Here is a 19,248-nt window from a genome sequence, read left to right on the forward strand (position 1 = left end):
TGTCCAAAAATGGTATGCAATTTTCATATTTTTTATGTTTGCAAACCTCTCTAAAAAAATAGCGTATAGTTTACGCGAGTGACTTGGGTTATATACAATCTAAAAATATAATACGCAGCATCTATAATATGGGTGTATTGGCTCATCCTAAAATAGTACTTTTGCTATATTGAGGTTTATAAATATAAAATTGAGGCAATATAGTATTGGCTCATTAGAATTTTGAAAATTTAATCACAGTTATTTGCCTTTCGCTTGCAGCCAAGTGCATCTTTTGCCCCTAATTTAGTACTAATAATAATAACAATATCACGAACTTGCGGGCATAGCTCAACGGTTCTCCCCATGTACTTTGTGTCATGGGTAGGGAGAGGTCATGGGTTCGATCCTTAGGGATGACATGATTTTCTTTAGAACCAATTGAACACCAATAATGGTGGTATATATTGACCCTATATGGAGGTTTTACTGTTCACGGACCTCTACCCCTACCACTGCCCGAATGGATGTGTTCCCAGGTACCGTTGACCGGGTTCGGGTTTCCGCCCAAACGTGTGTGTTACGTGCAAATGATGAGGGTCTTTGAAATAAATGATCTACTGATTCCAAAAAATCGCCGTTCAAAAAAATAATAATAACAATATCACATATGTCAATGATGAGGGTCTTTGAAATAAATGATCTACTGATGCTAAAAAATCGCCGTTCAAAAAAAAATAATAATAACAATATCACATATGTCGACACGATGAACAGTGTAAATAACAACCACTTCATTATAATGTCATGTTCTTTGCATTCAACACCTAAAGAGTGTATATAAAACCTACATACATACTTTATGTATAACATAATACAAGTTTAAAGTACTTAATTACCAACCTTTGCCGATTAGCCATAACCAGTCCGACGTTACTCCGGCGAAAATACCTCCCGTTTGAAACAACACAAGTATATTCCCTAATGCATTTTGTTCTGGCCCCTACAAAAACAATAATAACAACCCCCTGGACCTTATTACTTGACTACATAATATGTAAAAATGTAGTGACTCGTACTAGTATTTTTATCTCTAAAGAAAAAAGTGCCAAATGATCTGATCATTGACATGTAAGTTTTTGTTTCGAAGAAGGAAAAAAGTGCGAAATGATCTGATCATTGGCATATAAGTATTTGTTTCACACAAGGAATACTAGGGTGTAAATGAGACAAGCTGAGCACGGTTAAAAAGAGATTGGTTCGTTGCGAGCTTAATACATTAATCTCGTTCTCGAGCTCGGGTCGTTCAAACTTCAAAGATTAAGATATTAAGCTCGAACTCGGTTCTTTTGAAATTATACAAGCTTGAGCTCGCCTCATTTACATATAATAGTTAATATTTTATAATTATATTATATTTTAATCAATAATTATTATAATTAATGTATATAAATGAAATGCTTGTTTAGGTCAAAGCTTGTTCGAGCTCGATGTAAGAAGCTGAAGCTCGATCTCTTTAACTTAACGAGCTTCAAAATATGTTCAAGTTCGGGCTTGAGCTCGTTTAAGCGAGGTTTTAATGAGTCAAGCTCGAGTAGCTCTGCCTCTTAACACCTAACTAACCTTGTAGCCTTTTGGAGCAGAAGTAAGCACGCAAACGGTTAGGTATCCGTTAGATAACCCCAAAAAGGAGGTCAAAAATATCATCCAACCCTGATCAGCATACTTAGCCGTAAAATAGAAAGACGGAATGAGCAAGAATCTTGATAGAACTGCAATCACAAGTCCTTTTCTTGACTCGAGTTTCAGACAGTTGATCAGTGGGACATATCGTCCCACAAGATCCCATACATTGTACATAGCAATCAGAACAATCGTGTACCTGATAAAAAAGAATTAGTCTTTTTAAGCAAAGAGTTATAATATTCAGAAATTTGTGGTTGTACATAGTTTCGAGTTTGTGTTGATCTTACCATGAACCCAAATTGTGTTTTCCAGTGTCTTCTGATAAGAACCCCGGGAATATAGACAATGATAAAAGGTAAATTAGAAACATATCCAGTGCGTAATCTGCGTTTTCTGTTAGCAATTGATTAATAGTTAATCTTTCTGGGTTATTAGAATCAATTCCGCCCTGCAAAACCCGAACGACAAATTAACAAATCTTTAAAGATAAAAACTCTTATCAGGTTTCACATTTTTACCTGTTTGAAAAACAAGAAATATATAGTACCTTCTCATTATGTATGTCACCAGCTACAAGATTAGCTGAAACCGTTTTACACCCTTCAGAAACCGCTTTTGAGCGATAGTATTTCATAATTGGAAGCTTTGGGAAAACAAATGCGTAAAGAACAACACAGAGCAGCTCATATACTGTGCATATCGCGAAGAATAAAACTGCAAAAGCAACGTTGATTTACATAAATGTTGTATAGTTAAAAACATTTTGTCCTGTTTAAATATAAATCGTTTAAACTCCAATATATCTTAATTGAATGGGTCACAAATATAAATGTAACAGACTTACTGGCTCCTTTTCGTAGACCGTTTTGTGAACTATCAAACATGCCTTTTGTGAACAGTCTTAAACCGGAGGTAATGGCCCCTGATGCAGAAAGACCGGCTAGAAACGACTAAACGGATTACAAGACAAAAGAATTATATGATGTCTCATCTTTTTCATTAGTCCGAGTTTCAAAAAACGATGGAAAAGGTACTAACTTGAATGAATTCAGGCAGCATGTACGACAAGTCTCCGACCATTCCACCTTGCACATTGGCGTCTGCTAATCCAAATGCTGCACTTATTACACATAAGCCGACGAATGTTCCCATTCCTCCTCTACCATCTGTCGCTAAATCCAACTACAATATTCAAAGTAGCATAATACTGCAGCTTTTGCTCATAAACATATACTGTAACGGAGTATATAATTTAGATTTTGGTAACATATATGCTACTATGCCTTACTTTAAGGTGCATTAAATGAACATATAATTTTTATGAATATGAATTAAAATTTGTAATTGAGGCACACATAAAAATGGTAAATATTGTATTGAATACCACAACCATTTTCATTTGGTCAACTCTAGAGTACAAGCGGCGTATACTGAGCTACATCCGGTTAGGTCAGTTAACGATGTTGGTGTGGCAAAGGGTTCGTTACCTGCTGTTGTTATCAATTCGGGGGTCACCTTTGGTCCTCCTGCATCTATGTTTTGTGAATGTGGCTCGGGGTGTAAGGGGGTTTGTGACGGGCTTGGTTTTAACGTAAAATTGCCCGACAACATTTCTATTCAACCAGTTGGATCTCCCGTGGTGTAGTCGAGCCCTAGACCTCTTTACAAGGACATATTAGTCGGCACCGTGTCTTCTTCATTGCCGGTGTTTGGCTCAGTTGACGTCCTTGAAGAAGGGAATTTCGATGGAGCTTCTGTTTCTAATCTGGTGCCTGAAAAAAGATACGTTACCTCATCAACCAGTTGTAGTTGGTGAAGTTCCATTTGATAATACAATCGGGCAGAACTGTTTTGTTTCAAAGGTTAGGTCGCATGTTGCTTCTGGATCAGGGGAAGTACAACCCATTAATTGTGTTAATGGATCTTATGGTTGTCATGTTATTGGGCCCAAATCTTTGGATTCTCTCGCGTCTAAATTTGATAAATCAAACTGGAAGAAAAAGGTTGTCGAAGGTACGAGCTCTAATACTGGTAATGTTTCGATTCAAGGGTTATCCGCTCCTGACGTTCGAGTTTTTGAGGAAGGGCCGGTCTCGGTTCTGATGGCGCTAACGGGCCGGTTTCTGCTCTCCATTGTGCCCATCGAATCCTATTATTGTGGACTCCAATGATTCGAACCTCAATCCGATCAAAGACCCCTCTCGTTTTGATTCGGTGGCGTCTAAATTTGACAAATCTATCGGTAAAAAACCTATCGCCTCGGTTTCTAGCGGTGTTGATGAGGTCGGTTCCATGGCGACTTTTTGCAAAGTGATGGATAATATGGAGGGTGTAGCAATTGGTTCCGTCGTTAATTCCGTTGATCTCCCGTTCGAATCGGTCCAAGTTAAGAAGCCGAGATTAGAAAGAAAAAAAAATTGACTCATGAAGAGGAGGTGAAGGCTTTTGGCGTTTTCATCAAAGACGCTTGAGCGTCCTTGTTTCGTGTTATGGTTGTCTTTAGATGATTCTTAATCTCCCGGTCCTTGGGTTGATTGGTTCTCATCTTTCTCGTGTAATTCTTGTTTAGTTTCATAGGAATATTGTCGTTGTTTGTGGTTTCGAGCTTTGGATAGGTTTTGTTTTAGTTATGCTCGGTTATCGTTTTTGTAAGTTCAAGGAGTTTTCATTCTTTGATGAATCTCCTTTTGTTATAGAAGTTTATACGTTTTTGCGCCGAATAAAAAATATTGTATTGATTAAGTGAGTATTGAATGCAAATGATAATACATGGATTATAAAAGGACAAGTGATGGAATATTAGAATTTACCACCAGAACAGCAACAGTGCCGACGAAGAAAAGAATGTATCCGGATAAGTTTCGGTTTCTAGTATTGACTTTTGCTTCATAGTATGTAAGTACTGCAAGTGCTATAAAGGCGAACGGTTGATATACGAGTGTGAGTACTCTTGAAGGGTGGTAATCCTGCAAGAAGTAAATTAATACGTAATGATTATTGATTAAATTGAAATGAAAAAAAAAAAAGGTCTTTAATCGGCAACTTAGTTTCCATAAGTTACAGCTAATTTTTCTTAATAGGAAACTTCTGATTTTCATTCCAACATTTAGTTCTCGATGTTGAAACATACATGTCCTTCTTGCTTACATTCACACTTCTTACTTTAAAATATACTTAAAGATACACTCAAATATTGAAATATAACTTCCTACTTTCTTTACATTAAGAACTAGAAACACCAAGAGACTACATCTTGCTTGCTTGCACTTATTTTATTTACATTCAGTAAGGCTTTATAAATAGCCATCAAACTCATGCACAGTTATCCACTCATGCCCACAGAGGTTCGCCTGCAATGACTCCGGGCTGCTCGCATAGCGAGTAGTCGCCCTTGGATTAATCAAGTTGACCGTTTGGATACCCAGATTAAAAAAAAAAAAAAAAAAAACTCATGCACAGCACACACGTACAAATTAACTTCTACCACTTTCTTTCTACCTAAAGACTTGGAGCACTTACCCTACTACCCAATCGTAAGCCTTTAAACTTGGTCATCTCATACTACCTATTCAAACATACTACAAGAGTGTTCCCAATGGTTTCTTCTTAGTCCTCCAAAATTAGACGCTACATCAGCGCCACATCAACACTTTCTTCTCAGGACTAAACACTCCCAACAGTTACACCTTTCTTCTATATTTTTTAATTACTTTTATTTTTTTCTAAAATCAAATGTAAATTACTCCGTAATTATTATATATTATATATAAATATAATTATTAAATCAATTCTAATTTTAAACTAACAAATTTGTTTGGTTAGTATTAAAAAAATTAAATAAAAATAAATGAAATCTATATGATATACGTAGTGTAAATGTAACCACACAAATTCTGAGACCCACCATTCTACCTACTCATCTTCTTCAACATGTTTCAACCTCCATTTTAATTTCCAACCTCCATTTTAATTTCTAACCTCTATTTCATTTTCAGATCTGCTATAAAACTAAAAGTAAAATACAAAAATGAAAATAAAAGTGAATTAATCTCAGTGCTCACGTCCTCAGATATTTCACAAATTCTGAGACCCACCATTCTACCTACTCATCTTCTTCAACATGTTTCAACCTCCATTTTAATTTCCAACCTCCATTTTAATTTCTAACCTCTATTTCATTTTCAGATCTGCTATAAAACTAAAAGTAAAATACAAAAATGAAAATAAAAGTGAATTAATCTCAGTGCTCACGTCCTCAAATATTTCACAAAAGCACGGTAAAATGGACGAAGTGGAGGGCGGTGGCCTGGGCGGCCTCCTGGGCAGATCACTGCCAAGAGCACCCAGGTGCAGGCGATTGGCTGGGCAGATCACTGCCAAGAGCGCCCAGGTGGGCGATTGGCTGGACGAGAAGCAAGTCAGGACCGTTGGGAGAGCTCTAACATTAACTAAAACTCACACTAACAATAATTATATAATACTACCACTAGGTACTAAATAATTATCTAAACTATTAAAATTAATCAACACCCGAATCCGGTTGACCCCGACCGGGTTGTATTTATTTACTCAACATATACCTAACAAAAAAATTAACCCGTTTGACCTTGAATCAACATGCTGAGCCAAGACAAACATGTTTGACCCGTTATCCTAAACTAGTTATGAGGGTCTATTCGGGCTGTGTATGTTCGGACCACAAACCCTTCAACCCGTTTGTAAATGAGGGATCCGATCTGACCGAAATTTCCACCCTTACTATCAAGGTTGGAGAACTCGGATCTCGGGGAGATCTCCTTTGGACTTTTTTGGGGAGATTTCGGCATCTTGGAAAAATTTCGGGAGATCTCGTTTGGACATTTTTGGGGAAATCTCGTAATCTCGGAAGAATTTCGGAGAGATCTCGAACGTTTACTTACGTTGACTTTTTATTTTTTTAATATAAATATATAAAAATAAATAAGTATATTGATATTTATATACATTTTATGAGATTTTACAAGAAAATCCGAAAAATGAGCGAGAAAATCCGGAATTTTACGAGAAAATTCGAGAAATTAGCGTAAAAATCTGAAAAATCGTATCTTTGACCAAATTTGACCCAGTTGACCGAGAAATCTCGGGAGATGGACATCTCGTCTAGGCTAGCTTTCAAAAACGAGATCTCGAGAAGAAATAACGAGATTTACAACACTGCTTACAATAGTCCATGTAATATATAGTAACATAAACATATAGAGTAATAAACAATGCACAAACAGGCTAGTGTTATAATATATAAATATATATATATAAATGGATAGTCAATTATTAATACACAAAAGTAATATTATTGTATTACCTAAACTTGTGATATTTTTGCTATAAATAGCCATGAATGCAAACATTAAACTTGCACCATTTTCTCACACTTACAAAGTGTTTCTTTCTTTCTCTCCATTATCATCTTTGTTCTTACACTTCATTATTAACATTCTTAATCAAGAATCAAACCACTAAAGGTAGTTATAAGCCTACTGAATTATAACATCAAGAATCAAACCACTAAAGGTAGTTATAAGCCTACTGAATTATAACACGTTATCAGCACGATAATCTTAATACTAATTATGGTTGGCTCTGCCACCTAAATGATATATGGTCGGTTATACCACCTGAATAATATATGGTCGACACTGTCGCCTAATTATCATTTATGTTATATAACATTTATTTATGATTGCTTACATATGGTCGACACTGTCGCCTACTTATCATTTATGTTATATTAAATTTATGTTTAATGTTTATATACTTATGAATATAAATTGACTCTAATTTATCATGTTGTTTGTTTTAATTTTTGATAATAGAAAATGTCGAATCTGAAAAAGCTTAAATTTACTCCTTTAGAATCAACGGGAAACAACTACATGCCATGGGTTATAAAAGTAAAAATGCATCTTAAATCAATGGGCATTCTTGAAACCATAAATGAAAACAACACTTGTTCTGAAAAAGAACAAGCAACGGCATGTTGCTTTATTCATCAACATATTGATGAATGCTTACAAAATAATTATGTGACTGTAGAAGATCCCCATGTTTTATGGGAAGGTCTCAAAAGCAGATTCAATAATCAAAGAGAAATTTTACTTCCAGCTACTATGGATCAATGGAGAACATTAAGGTTCCAAGACTTTAAGAAAGTAAATGAATACAGCTCAGCTCTGTATAATACAGTCTCACAACTTAAATTCTGTGGACATGAAATAAGTGATGCAGACATGTTGGAGAAAACTTTCTCCACAATGAATGCTGCCAACATCACAGTGCAAAGAAATTTGAGAATGCTAAAGTTCAACACATATCCTGAACTTAATTCATATCTCTTGGTTGCAGAGCAAAATGATGAGCTATTAATGAAAAATCAGCAATCCCGTCCTACTGGTACACTTGCAATCCCTGAAGCAAATACTGCAAATAATTATAAACAGGGACAAGGACGCGGGCAAAGTCGTGGTTATAATAACCATCGCCATCATCATGCCAAAAGCCATAACTATGGTAGAAACCATCCTTATGGTAATGGGAATGGGCGTGGAAGTGGCCGTGGTGGTCAAAGAAATAATAATCCACGAAAATATAAATATCAACCACAAAACAAGCCCACTAAACAAGATGTTGAAGAAAATTCTTCTAAAAATTCTGAAGAATCTTGTTACAGATGTGGTAGAATGGGCCACTGGGCTAATACTTGCCTAACATCTAAACATCTTGTTAAGATGTATCAGGATTCGCTGAAAGGTAAAGAAAATGAAGTAAATTTTGTGGATAATATTGATCCAACAGTCACTGAGCAACCATCTGATTTATATGAAGATTTCTTGAATTAAATTAATATGTTTCTTTTATAAATAAAACGATTTAACCTTTGTCATCATGTTTTCTCAAATGTTTCAGTTCTATATGTTTTATCAAATGTTCCAGTTCTATGTTTGATGTTTCAATTCTATGTATGTCAAATGTTTCAGTTTTATCTATTTGTGTGTAATAAACATTTTGTGTAACATTTATATACTTACTGTTTGTTTCTTATATATGAAGTTTAATATGAATTCTGCTGGAACACAACATCAATCAAGTAGTGGAGATATCTGTATAGCAGATAGTGGTACTACACACACTATACTTAAATCTGAAAAATATTTCATTGATTTGAAACCAACGAAAGGAACTATACATACAATATCAGGTGCTGCTAACTTGATAGAATGGATAGGAAATGCAAAATTCATATTACCAAACGGTACAACATTTTTAATTAATAATGCCTTATTCTCTCCTAAGTCAAGCAGAAATTTATTGAGTTTTTCTGACATATACCTTAATGGATATGATTATCAGTCAGTAACGGCAGAAAATGAGAAATATTTAAGTATCACTAACAAGAATCACGTTATTGAAAAACTGCCAAGACTTAATTCTGGATTACATTATACACATATAAATGTACCAGAAGCACATATGGTGATTAAAGAAAAGTATATTGATCCTGGTGTATTTAATTTATGGCATAACAGATTGGGCCATCCAGGATCAACAATGATGAAAAGAATTATTGAATGTACACATGGACATCCACTGAAGGATAGAAAAATCCTTCATGATACAATGGTTCCATGTATATCTTGCTCTCTTGGAAAATTGATAACTAGACCCTCACCACTTAAGGTTGAGAAAGAATCACCAATGTTTCTTGAAAGAATTCAAGGTGATATTTGTGGACCAATTCATCCACCATGTGGACCATTTAGATATTTCATGGTCCTAATTGACGCATCTAGTAGATGGTCTCATGTTTTTCTGTTATCAAGCCGTAATGTGGCATTTGCAAAATTTCTTGCCGAAATTATTAAATTGAGAGCACATTTTCCTGATTACATCATTAAAAAGGTGAGACTTGATAATGCTGGTGAGTTTACATCTCAAGCATTTAATAACTATTGCATGTCTATAGGAATTGTTGTTGAACATTCTGTTGCCATTGTGCATACACAAAATGGTTTAGCCGAGTCACTGATTAAACGTTTACAGTTAATCGCTAGACCATTGATAATGAGAACAAAACTCCCTGTATCTATATGGGGTCATGCAATTTTACATGCTGCTGCATTGATTCGCATCAGACCAAGTGCAAGTCATAAATATTCCCCCCTACAACTTGCTTTTGGTCAAGAGCCAAATATTTCCCACCTTAGAACATTTGGTTGTGCAGTATATGTTCCAATTGCGCCACCACAACGTACAAAAATGGGTCCTCAAAGGAGGTTGGGAATATATGTTGGATATGAAACATCTTCAATCATAAGGTATATTGAACCTATGACAGGTGATGTTTTTACAGCACGTTTTGCTGATTGTCATTTTAATGAAACATTATTTCCTAGATTAGGGGGAGAAATAAAAAATAAAGAAAATGATGTTTCATGGTGTGAACCTCAATTAAAGTATCTTGATCCTCGCACAAAAGAATGCGAGATAGAAGTTCAAAAGATAATGCATATACAAGAACTTGCAAATCAATTGCCTGATGCATTCACAGATACAAAAAGGGTGACTAAATCATATATACCAGCAGTTAATACTCCAGCTCGAGTTGAGATTCCAAATCGGAAAACTGATAATGTAGTCACTCAAGAATCTATGCCACGTCTGAAACGTGGGAGACCAGTTGGTTCCAAAGATAAAAATCCTCGAAAAAGAAAATCAGCTGATAATAAGGTAAAAGAAAGTGTTCAAGAAGAACCACAAATCAGTACTCCTACTGCAGAGGAGATTGATGATGTCAATACAGAAATTGCAATCAATTATGCACATTCAAAAATATTATGGAACCGAAATGAAATGAAAAATCTTGATGAGAAATTTTCATTTAATGTTGCATATGACATCGTGAATAATGATGATAATCCAGAACCAACATCTATGGTTGAATGTCAAAATAGACATGATTGGGCTCAATGGAAAGAAGCAATACGAGCTGAATTAGAATCACTCAATAAAAGAAAAGTTTTCGGATCCATCATTCTCACTCCTAAAGATGTGATACCTGTAGGATACAGATGGATTTTTGTCCGAAAAAGAAATGAGAAAAATGAAGTTACAAGGTATAAAGCTAGACTTGTAGCTCAAGGTTTTTCTCAAAGATCGGGAATTGATTATGAAGAAACTTATTCCCTTGTTATGGATGCAATTACTTTTAGATACTTAATCAGCCTGGCAGTTTCTAAAAATTTAGAAATGCATCTCATGGATGTTGTGACTGCTTATCTATATGGATCACTTGATAGTGATATATATATGAAGATACCTGAAGGATTTAAGGTACCAGAAGCATCAAATGCAAAACCCAAAGAAATGTATTCAATTAAATTACAAAGATCTTTATATGGGTTAAAATAATCGGGACGTATGTGGTATAACCGATTAAGTGATTACTTGATAAGCAAAGGGTATACAAATAACCTTACTTGTCCTTGTGTTTTCATTACGAAAACAACATCCGGATATGTGATCATAGCTGTTTATGTTGATGATCTTAACATCATAGGTACAAATAAAGAGATCCATGAAGCCATTCAACTTCTAAAGAAAGAATTTGAAATGAAAGATCTCGGAAAAACCAAGTATTGCCTTGGTTTACAAATTGAGCATATGCCTAATGGTTTACTTATACATCAAACAACATATACTGAAAAGATTCTGAAACGTTTCAATATGGACAAGGCAAAACCATTAAGTACTCCTATGGTTGTTAGATCACTCAATGTTGAAACTGATCCATTTCGTCCATGTGAAGATCATGAAGATATTCTTGGACCAGAAGTACCATATCTTAGTGCAATTGGAGCTCTTATGTATCTTACAAATTGTACAAGACTTGACATTTCTTTTGCAGTTAATTTGTTGGCAAGGTTCAGCTCTGCTCCTACCAAAAGACACTGAAATGGGATCAAACACATATTTCGATACCTTCGAGGAACTACTGATTTAGGATTATTTTATTCTAACGAATCAAAACAAGATTTGGTTGGTTATGCTGATGCAGGTTATTTATCTGATCCACATAAAGCTAAATCTCAAACTGGATATGTATTCCTAAATGGAGGTACTGCAATATCATGGCGTTCTCAAAAACAAACACTTGTTGCTACATCATCAAATCATGCCGAAGTGATTGCATTACATGAAGCTACTCGGGAATGTTTTTGGTTGAGATCAATGACACAAATCATTACTGATTCTTGTGGACTAGAACGCGATAAAAGTCCAACAATTATCTATGAAGATAATGCAGCTTGCATATCACAGATGAAAGAAGGGTATATCAAAAGTGACCGAACCAAACACATACCTCCTAGATTCTTCTCATACACTCAAAATCTCATTAAGGACAACGAGATTGAAATGAGATATGTTCAATCCAGCAAAAACTCTGCTGATCTTTTCACGAAAGCACTTCCAACTGCTATTTTCAGAACACACGTTCATAACATTGGTATGAGACATGTTCAAAAGATGTAACAACTGAAGCGATGTCTACTTGAGGGGGAGTCAACTCCATGCTGCACTCTTTTTCCCTTAGCTAAAGTTTTTTTTCCCACTGGATTTTCTTTAGCAAGGTTTTTAACGAGGCAGTAACTTACAGTTGATCTTCAACAAACAAAATTGTTATCCAAGGGGGAGTGTTATAATATATAAATATATATATAAATGGATAGTCAATTATTGATACACAAAAGTAATATTATTGTATTACCTAAACTTGTGATATTTTTGCTATAAATAGCCATGAATGCAAGCATTAAACTTGCACCATTTTCTCACACTTACAAAGTGTTTCTTTCTTTCTCTCCATTATCATCTTTGTTCTTACAATTCATTATTAGCATTCTTAATCAAGAATCAAACCACTAAAGGTAGTTATAAGCCTACTGAATTATAACATCAAGAATTAAACCACTAAAGGTAGTTATAAGCCTACTGAATTATAACGGCTAGCATAATATGATAGCCAAAAACTACAGTATAATGAAACAATATAAACTTTTCATGGAATCTAAATCATACAGTCCATTCATCACCACAAAAGACCAACCATTTTAGTTTTATTATCAAGTCAACATTTTTCTCTAATTAGTCAAAAGTTATGACACTTTTTTTTTGGGTAAAAGGGTTTTCACCCGGTGAAATTTATTAAAATAAATATGAACAAAAGAGCACAACGACTATAGGACATGCCCTATAGCCCCTCGAACATCCAACAAAGTTGAACAAAATTACAACTAACGCACCAAGAGCATCATCAGCTCGAAAAACAACAAAGGAAAAATTACGGAATTTTCCAATTTTCTTTCATTCGAAGCACATAGGCCGTCCTTTTCCACTTTAGCGACATTAATTTCAAGCGCACTGTAGAGACAATGATATGATATAGTTGCTCACTCGTCCGTGGTCGCTTGTTGAATAATCTAGCATTTCGTTCTTGCCAAACAAAGTAAACGGAGCTTGCAAACAACAACTTAGTAATCACAAATCTTGCCTGACGACGAGATGAAAACGGACCAATTAAACCCGAAATATCCTTCCAGCCATTACACATAAATGGAAGATCAATGTGTCTTTTTACCAAATCCCAAACAACATATGAGTACACACAAGAGAAAAATAAATGGTCATGAGTGTCGGGTACCTGCTTGCATAGAGGACACAAAATAGGATCTGTACCATGAGTCTCCCAATGCTTCAGTCGATCCTGAGTCTTCAATCGTTGACCCATCAATAACCATAGAATAAAAGCATGTTTTGGAATGCAGAATGCATGCCAAACAATCGAGAACCAATCCGCCAAAACTGAATGAGGTCTTATCGATTCCCATACTACATTAACCGAAAAATCACGAAGAGAACCATCATTATCCCTCCATTGAACAATATCTGGGCAATTAGAGCTAGGAGAATAAGGAATGGCTGCCAAGATAGGGAACCTCACTAACCAACCATTTGGCCACCTCCACCCATTTTGACCCCGAAAATCGCGCACACATAAGTCACTTCGCAAACCTGCATGGAACAGATCACGACGAGAAATGACAGAAATTAAAGGTCCAAAATCAGACCAAATATCGAACCAGACAGATGTGATGCTACCATCTTCGATCTTGTGAATAAACCGGTCATGAATATTCTCACGAATGGAGAGTAACTTGCGCCAACTCCAGCTCGAATCCTGAGGGATTTGAATATCCCAAAAGTTTCGACCACGAAGCCTATAAGAATGGATCCAACGCACCCAAAGAGACTCTTTATGAGTAAGAATTCTCCAAATATGCTTAATCATTAGCGTAGAATTCCAATATTTCAATCTCTTGATCCCCAAACCGCCTTCATCTTTCGGAAGACAAACATCATCCCATTTAACTTTCGCTTTACCTTTTTTCATAGCACCTTGACACCATAAAAATCCCCGCATTAAACCTTCTATTTCTTTAATAATAGCACAAGGGAGAATGAAGACGGACTGCCAATAACTCTGCATAGAAGAGATCACAGAAGTAATTAATTGAACTCGCCCAGCAAAGGACAAGAACTTATTCTTCCAGTCACCAATTTTAATCCTGACACGATCCACAAGAACTTTGCAATCCTGATAATACAAGCGTGTAGAGACCAGAGGAACACCCAGGTATTTTGCCGGAAGAGATCCAACATCGAAAGGCAGCAAAGTAAGAATCTGGTTCTGAACCGCTTGAGTAACATTAGCAAAGAAAACCGTGCTTTTCGGAAGACTTGGAACCAACCCAGACACCTGTTTAAATTCCTCCAAAGCCTCGCTAATAACTGAGACAGAGTTAGCATCTGCATATGAGAACAAAAAGAGATCATCTGCAAAACACAAGTTAATAATCTTTTGCTCTTCACATTTTGGGTGAAATCTAAATCCTTTCATTGTTAGCGAATTACGAACAAGCATAAGAGATAACACCTCCATCACCAATGTAAACAGGTATGGGGACAGTGGATCACCCTGACGGAGACCACGTTTACCTTTGAAGTATCCGTGAAGCTCCCCATTAATATTAATAGAATACGATACAGATGAAACACACTTCATAATCCACTTGACCATCATCCTATGGAATCCAAACCTGAATAAAATACATTCCAAAAAATCCCAATCCACTGTATCATACGCCTTCTGAATATCAACTTTAAAGGCACACCTAGGAATTCCTTTCGACAAGTGATAATTCTTCATTAGCTCCTGAGTAAGTAAGACATTATCAGATATAAGACGGCCCGGGATAAAAGCTGATTGATTTATACTTACAATATCCTCCAAACTGTCTTTTATACGATTCGTAATGATTTTGCTAATACATTTATAGAGGACATTACAACACGCAATCGGCCGGTAGTCGGTAACATGACTCGGGGATTGAACTTTAGGAATCAATGAAATGACAGTATGGTTCAGTTCATTCAATAATTGGCCATTCTTGAAAAATTCTTGAATCGCTACCGTAATCTCGTCGCCCACAATATCCCAGGTAGACTTGAAGAACTCAGCAGTATAACCATCGGGGCCAGGCGATTTATTATTGCCAATATTAAACATAGCTTTTTTTACCTCATTATTTGAGATCGGTCTGATCATATCCAAAGCTTTATTCGAACTTATTTTCCTTGTAAACAACCCCTCTGGATTAGCAATTGCCGAGACTGGGGAACTAGTGCCAATAAATTCCTTGTAATAATTTAGAAACACCTCCGGAATATCATTCCCTTCTAGCACGTTATTTTGAGAATCAATGATAGCCGAGATGCGATTTCTGTTAGCTTTACCCTTGACGACTTTATGGAAGTATCGCGAGTTGCAATCTCCAACCTTCAACCATTCAGTTTTGGCTTTTTGTTTTAGGAATCGCTCCTCATCAAGGATAGCAGCCGTGTAAGCACGTAATATACAACCTTCCTCTTCTCTGAGATCGACAGAATGCGGATTTCGATCTAGAGCAGCTTGAATTTCATCAAGTTCTAATTTTAGACTTTGAACTTTTTTATGTAAGTGACCATTCTCTCGTAGCAATTTACGCAGAGGCTTCTTAAGTGAGCGAAGTTTCTTGACAACTTGAAACATTCGATGACCAACTATAACACACTTCCAGCCTTTCGAAACGATATCAGTAAAACCCTCCTTATAAGCAATAAAATTACAGAATTTAAACGACTTGTGGCGCTTCACTATATTTGAAGGGATCTTAAGAATTGCCGGACAATGATCGGAGATACGATATGGTTGAAAGATAGCATAGGCGGTACCATATTCATTCAAGAATGCATCATTCACTAGCACTCTATCAATCTTCTTCAAAACACCATCGGAAGTTTGAGGACGTTGATTCCAAGTAAACTCGAAACCTGTATGATTAAGATCCGTAACCTGAATCATGTCTACACACTCACGAAATTCGCGCATAGCAATAGTAACCCGAGAACCACCTGTGGTTGATTCATGAAGATCTAGAGACACGTTAAAATCACCCATTAATACCCAGGGATACTCACCCACAATATTTTTATGCATGTCAAGATTCATCCACAATTCACGACGAGTAATGTAGTAATTATGAGCATATACAATCGATATAAAGAATTGTTTTCGTGTCGATAACATGCGCACCAACCCGTGAACCACCTGATCAGTCATCGAGATAAGAATGAAACTCACAATATTTGGATCCCAACCAAGAATGATCCTAGTGCCTCCATTACATAACGACTGATTAGACAGCCATTGCCAATTATGAAAAACACGACTACATATATTACTAAGCATCTGAATCCCTACATGAGACTCCAGCACTGCACACATGCATAGATTATTTTCAGCAACAATACCTTGAACCTCTTTCTGTTTCGGGGATTGGTTCAAACCCCGAATATTCCATGTTGAAAAGCTAAACATCGAAAACACGTAAACCGGGAGTGCTTGCCCCCTCAACCGTTTGTTCCATGAATCTAGATGTTTCATCATCATTACACTCAACATCACTTATGTCATCAACAAGATTATCATCACCTATTATACTCGCTTTTCCATGGTCCTCCAGATTGTTGTCATCTTCTAAATCATGCAGTACACCAAAGACATTATCTTTTACAATAGGCATTGAAGGTTCACTAGTACTTACTTTTTTATTCATATCAGCTGATTTCTTTCCAATTGGTCGATAGATCAATTTTTGTTTGGGTCTTCCAACAACATAACCTTCCTTAAACTTAACAGCCTTGACATTATTATCTTTCATTTTACCAACAATCACAAAGCCGTCTCCAATGAAACTCACAATATTTGGATCCCAACCAGTTATGACACTTTTTTCTTTTTAAGTTTTAATATTGAACTTACTATACAGATAGAAAATTGAACATAACAAATTATTAACACAGACATAACCCATCTCTAATATTTACATCCAACCCACAACAAAGAAATAAGGAAAATGATAAAAGTAGCCCATGGGCTAAGCTTAATCATATCAAATATAATTTAATATCATATTTATAACTCAATCATGTCATGAATAATATTAATACTAAAATTATATAAAGAAAGTTGATATAAAAAAGAATATTTATACTCTGTAATTAATTCAACAAAGTTTGTAAACTTAAAAAATGATAAGCTTAAACGTAGTTACGTTTAGCAAATCCAAGAAATAATTAGTTCAAAAAATTACCCGAAACAAATTAACATAGTAGTCTTCAATTGTCAACATACTGTTCCAAGGAAATAAGCACCCAATTCCAAGAAGCCAACAAACAAACATCGCAGTTTTCTTCCCCTGCAATTTACATTATTTATAATCAACAATCCTTCAAAATTTCGAACTTTTTCAACACACTAACACCAAAAAATATGAAATAAAATGAAATGAAATATAAGTAGGAAAATAAATAAGGTGTTAGCTACCACAAGCTTTGTGGTGATCCCTTTATCTAGAGGATTTGGAACTGACATTGCTCCTGGGACTAATGCAGCTTCCATTGACGCAATTTTTAGTATTTATTTGAATTTGAAAGCTGAGAAAGAAGTATGAAAATGTTATAACTTACTCCAGTTGTTTTCTGATAATGAGTTGTGATAGCATTTTATAAACTAGGTACATGTAGCAATCACTCGTGGTCGGTAATATGATCGTTAATTAGAGTTGTATGGATTAAGGATTCTTTTTATATTTGACAAATTAATTTTCATACGTTTTATTTTTATATTAATGGACTCGTAAAGACATGAAATTTATGAAGTGAGAAAGTCAACTCACTCATCAAAGATGTTGCCATGAAATTTTGTGTAGCTATAGTATCAGTTTTTATTAGTACTCCGTATTTATTAATTTATTACTAGGTATTTATCATTAATCATTATTAGAGCAATTTATATACAGTAGATGGTTTATGTACTTCAACGAAATTAGACTAAGATTCTTATTTTACAAAAAATATCCCTAACATACTAGAAGTGTTCGTCTATTGTCTCTACTTTTGATTTTCGTTAAAAGCACAACAAATCTAGCTATGTGCAAAATATGTGAGAGTAACAATATATTTTTCTACTTGTTTCCAAATCTATCATCTTCAACAAGGATTCAGAGCCAGATCTAGGGGTAGGCAGGTCGTGCGCCCGCACTAGGCATCAACGGATATGGGGCATCAATCGGGCATCGATCGTTCAAAATATATAGGTGTTTTAAATCAAGATTTGAAATATCTACGGTCTGTTTTATGGTGGATTCAAAAAGGAAGTTCAGATTAAGAAGCTAAAAAACTTTTTTATGGTAGGATCTGGTCTTTTTTTTTTCTTTTTTTTTTTTTTTTTTTTTTTTTTGATATTGAAGAAGACGACAAGATAACACAAGTATTAGGTTTCTATTTCTAAAAATAACCTCTTATTCTAGTTGAATATACACATTTAGACTTTTATTTTTTCAAAATAGACCTTTTATTTTATTTAAAGTTACACTTTTAACTCTATCTTTCATTTATTTCTTTCTTTCCGAATGATTTATTTGTAAACGACAACAAATTCTCGTATCTTTTTATACCAAGTAGAGTTTTATAATAATATGTACATTTTATATTTTTATAATTGCATTTAAGATATATTAATGATAATATTTTCTTTAGCTTGATGAGCAAGAATAGTTTGGGTACTCTTCAATATCCGACTATAATTATTTGATTATAACCCCTTAACTTCTATGCCTTTTCATATAGTCTAGTGCAAATGACGCATACTCGCACCTAAATACAGTTATAACTATTGTTTAGTTCTAGCATGAAATCTGATTACGAAAAGTATCAATTTTTTAATTTTATGTCTTTATGAGCCTATACATTAGTGTTTAATACGTATATGTCGGTAATAATAATGTTCAAATTTCACATGACAACTAAACTAGGTTCATATTAGTTTGTTAATATAGTAGATTCATTTTCTCTAATTTTTCTAATGGGCACCTTTTAAAGTTTTCATTA

At 35.1% G+C, this 19,248-nt stretch overlaps 1 protein-coding gene across 1 annotated transcript; it reads right to left on the minus strand.

Annotated features, from left to right (window-relative positions):
- Nucleotides 1–874: 874 nt before the first annotated feature.
- On the minus strand, nucleotides 875–17,758 carry LOC139870980 (equilibrative nucleotide transporter 3-like). Its single transcript, XM_071858738.1, has 9 exons — nucleotides 17,684–17,758; nucleotides 17,451–17,564; nucleotides 4,476–4,631; nucleotides 2,704–2,847; nucleotides 2,510–2,615; nucleotides 2,213–2,379; nucleotides 1,953–2,113; nucleotides 1,603–1,861; nucleotides 875–982 (listed from the first exon to the last, which is right to left on the minus strand). Exons 1-9 carry the CDS (start codon nucleotides 17,756–17,758, stop codon nucleotides 875–877), a joined length of 1,290 nt encoding a protein of 429 aa, XP_071714839.1.
- Nucleotides 17,759–19,248: the final 1,490 nt, after the last annotated feature.

Source organism: Rutidosis leptorrhynchoides, chromosome 10 (genome assembly GCF_046630445.1).
Source record: "Rutidosis leptorrhynchoides isolate AG116_Rl617_1_P2 chromosome 10, CSIRO_AGI_Rlap_v1, whole genome shotgun sequence".
NCBI classification, from domain to species: Eukaryota; Viridiplantae; Streptophyta; class Magnoliopsida; order Asterales; family Asteraceae; genus Rutidosis; species Rutidosis leptorrhynchoides.

Excerpts from the sequence above, each read along its gene's own strand:
- LOC139870980 (XM_071858738.1), bottom strand. The coding sequence starts at position 17,758 with ATGGAAGCTGCATTAGTCCCAGGAGCAATGTCAGTTCCAAATCCTCTA. Across the intron at positions 17,565-17,683 it reads GGATCACCACAAAGCTTGTG|AAATTGCAGGGGAAGAAAAC; the intron begins GTAGCTAACACC and ends TATAAATAATGT. Across the intron at positions 4,632-17,450 it reads ACTATGTTAATTTGTTTCGG|GATTACCACCCTTCAAGAGT; the intron begins GTAATTTTTTGA and ends TACTTCTTGCAG.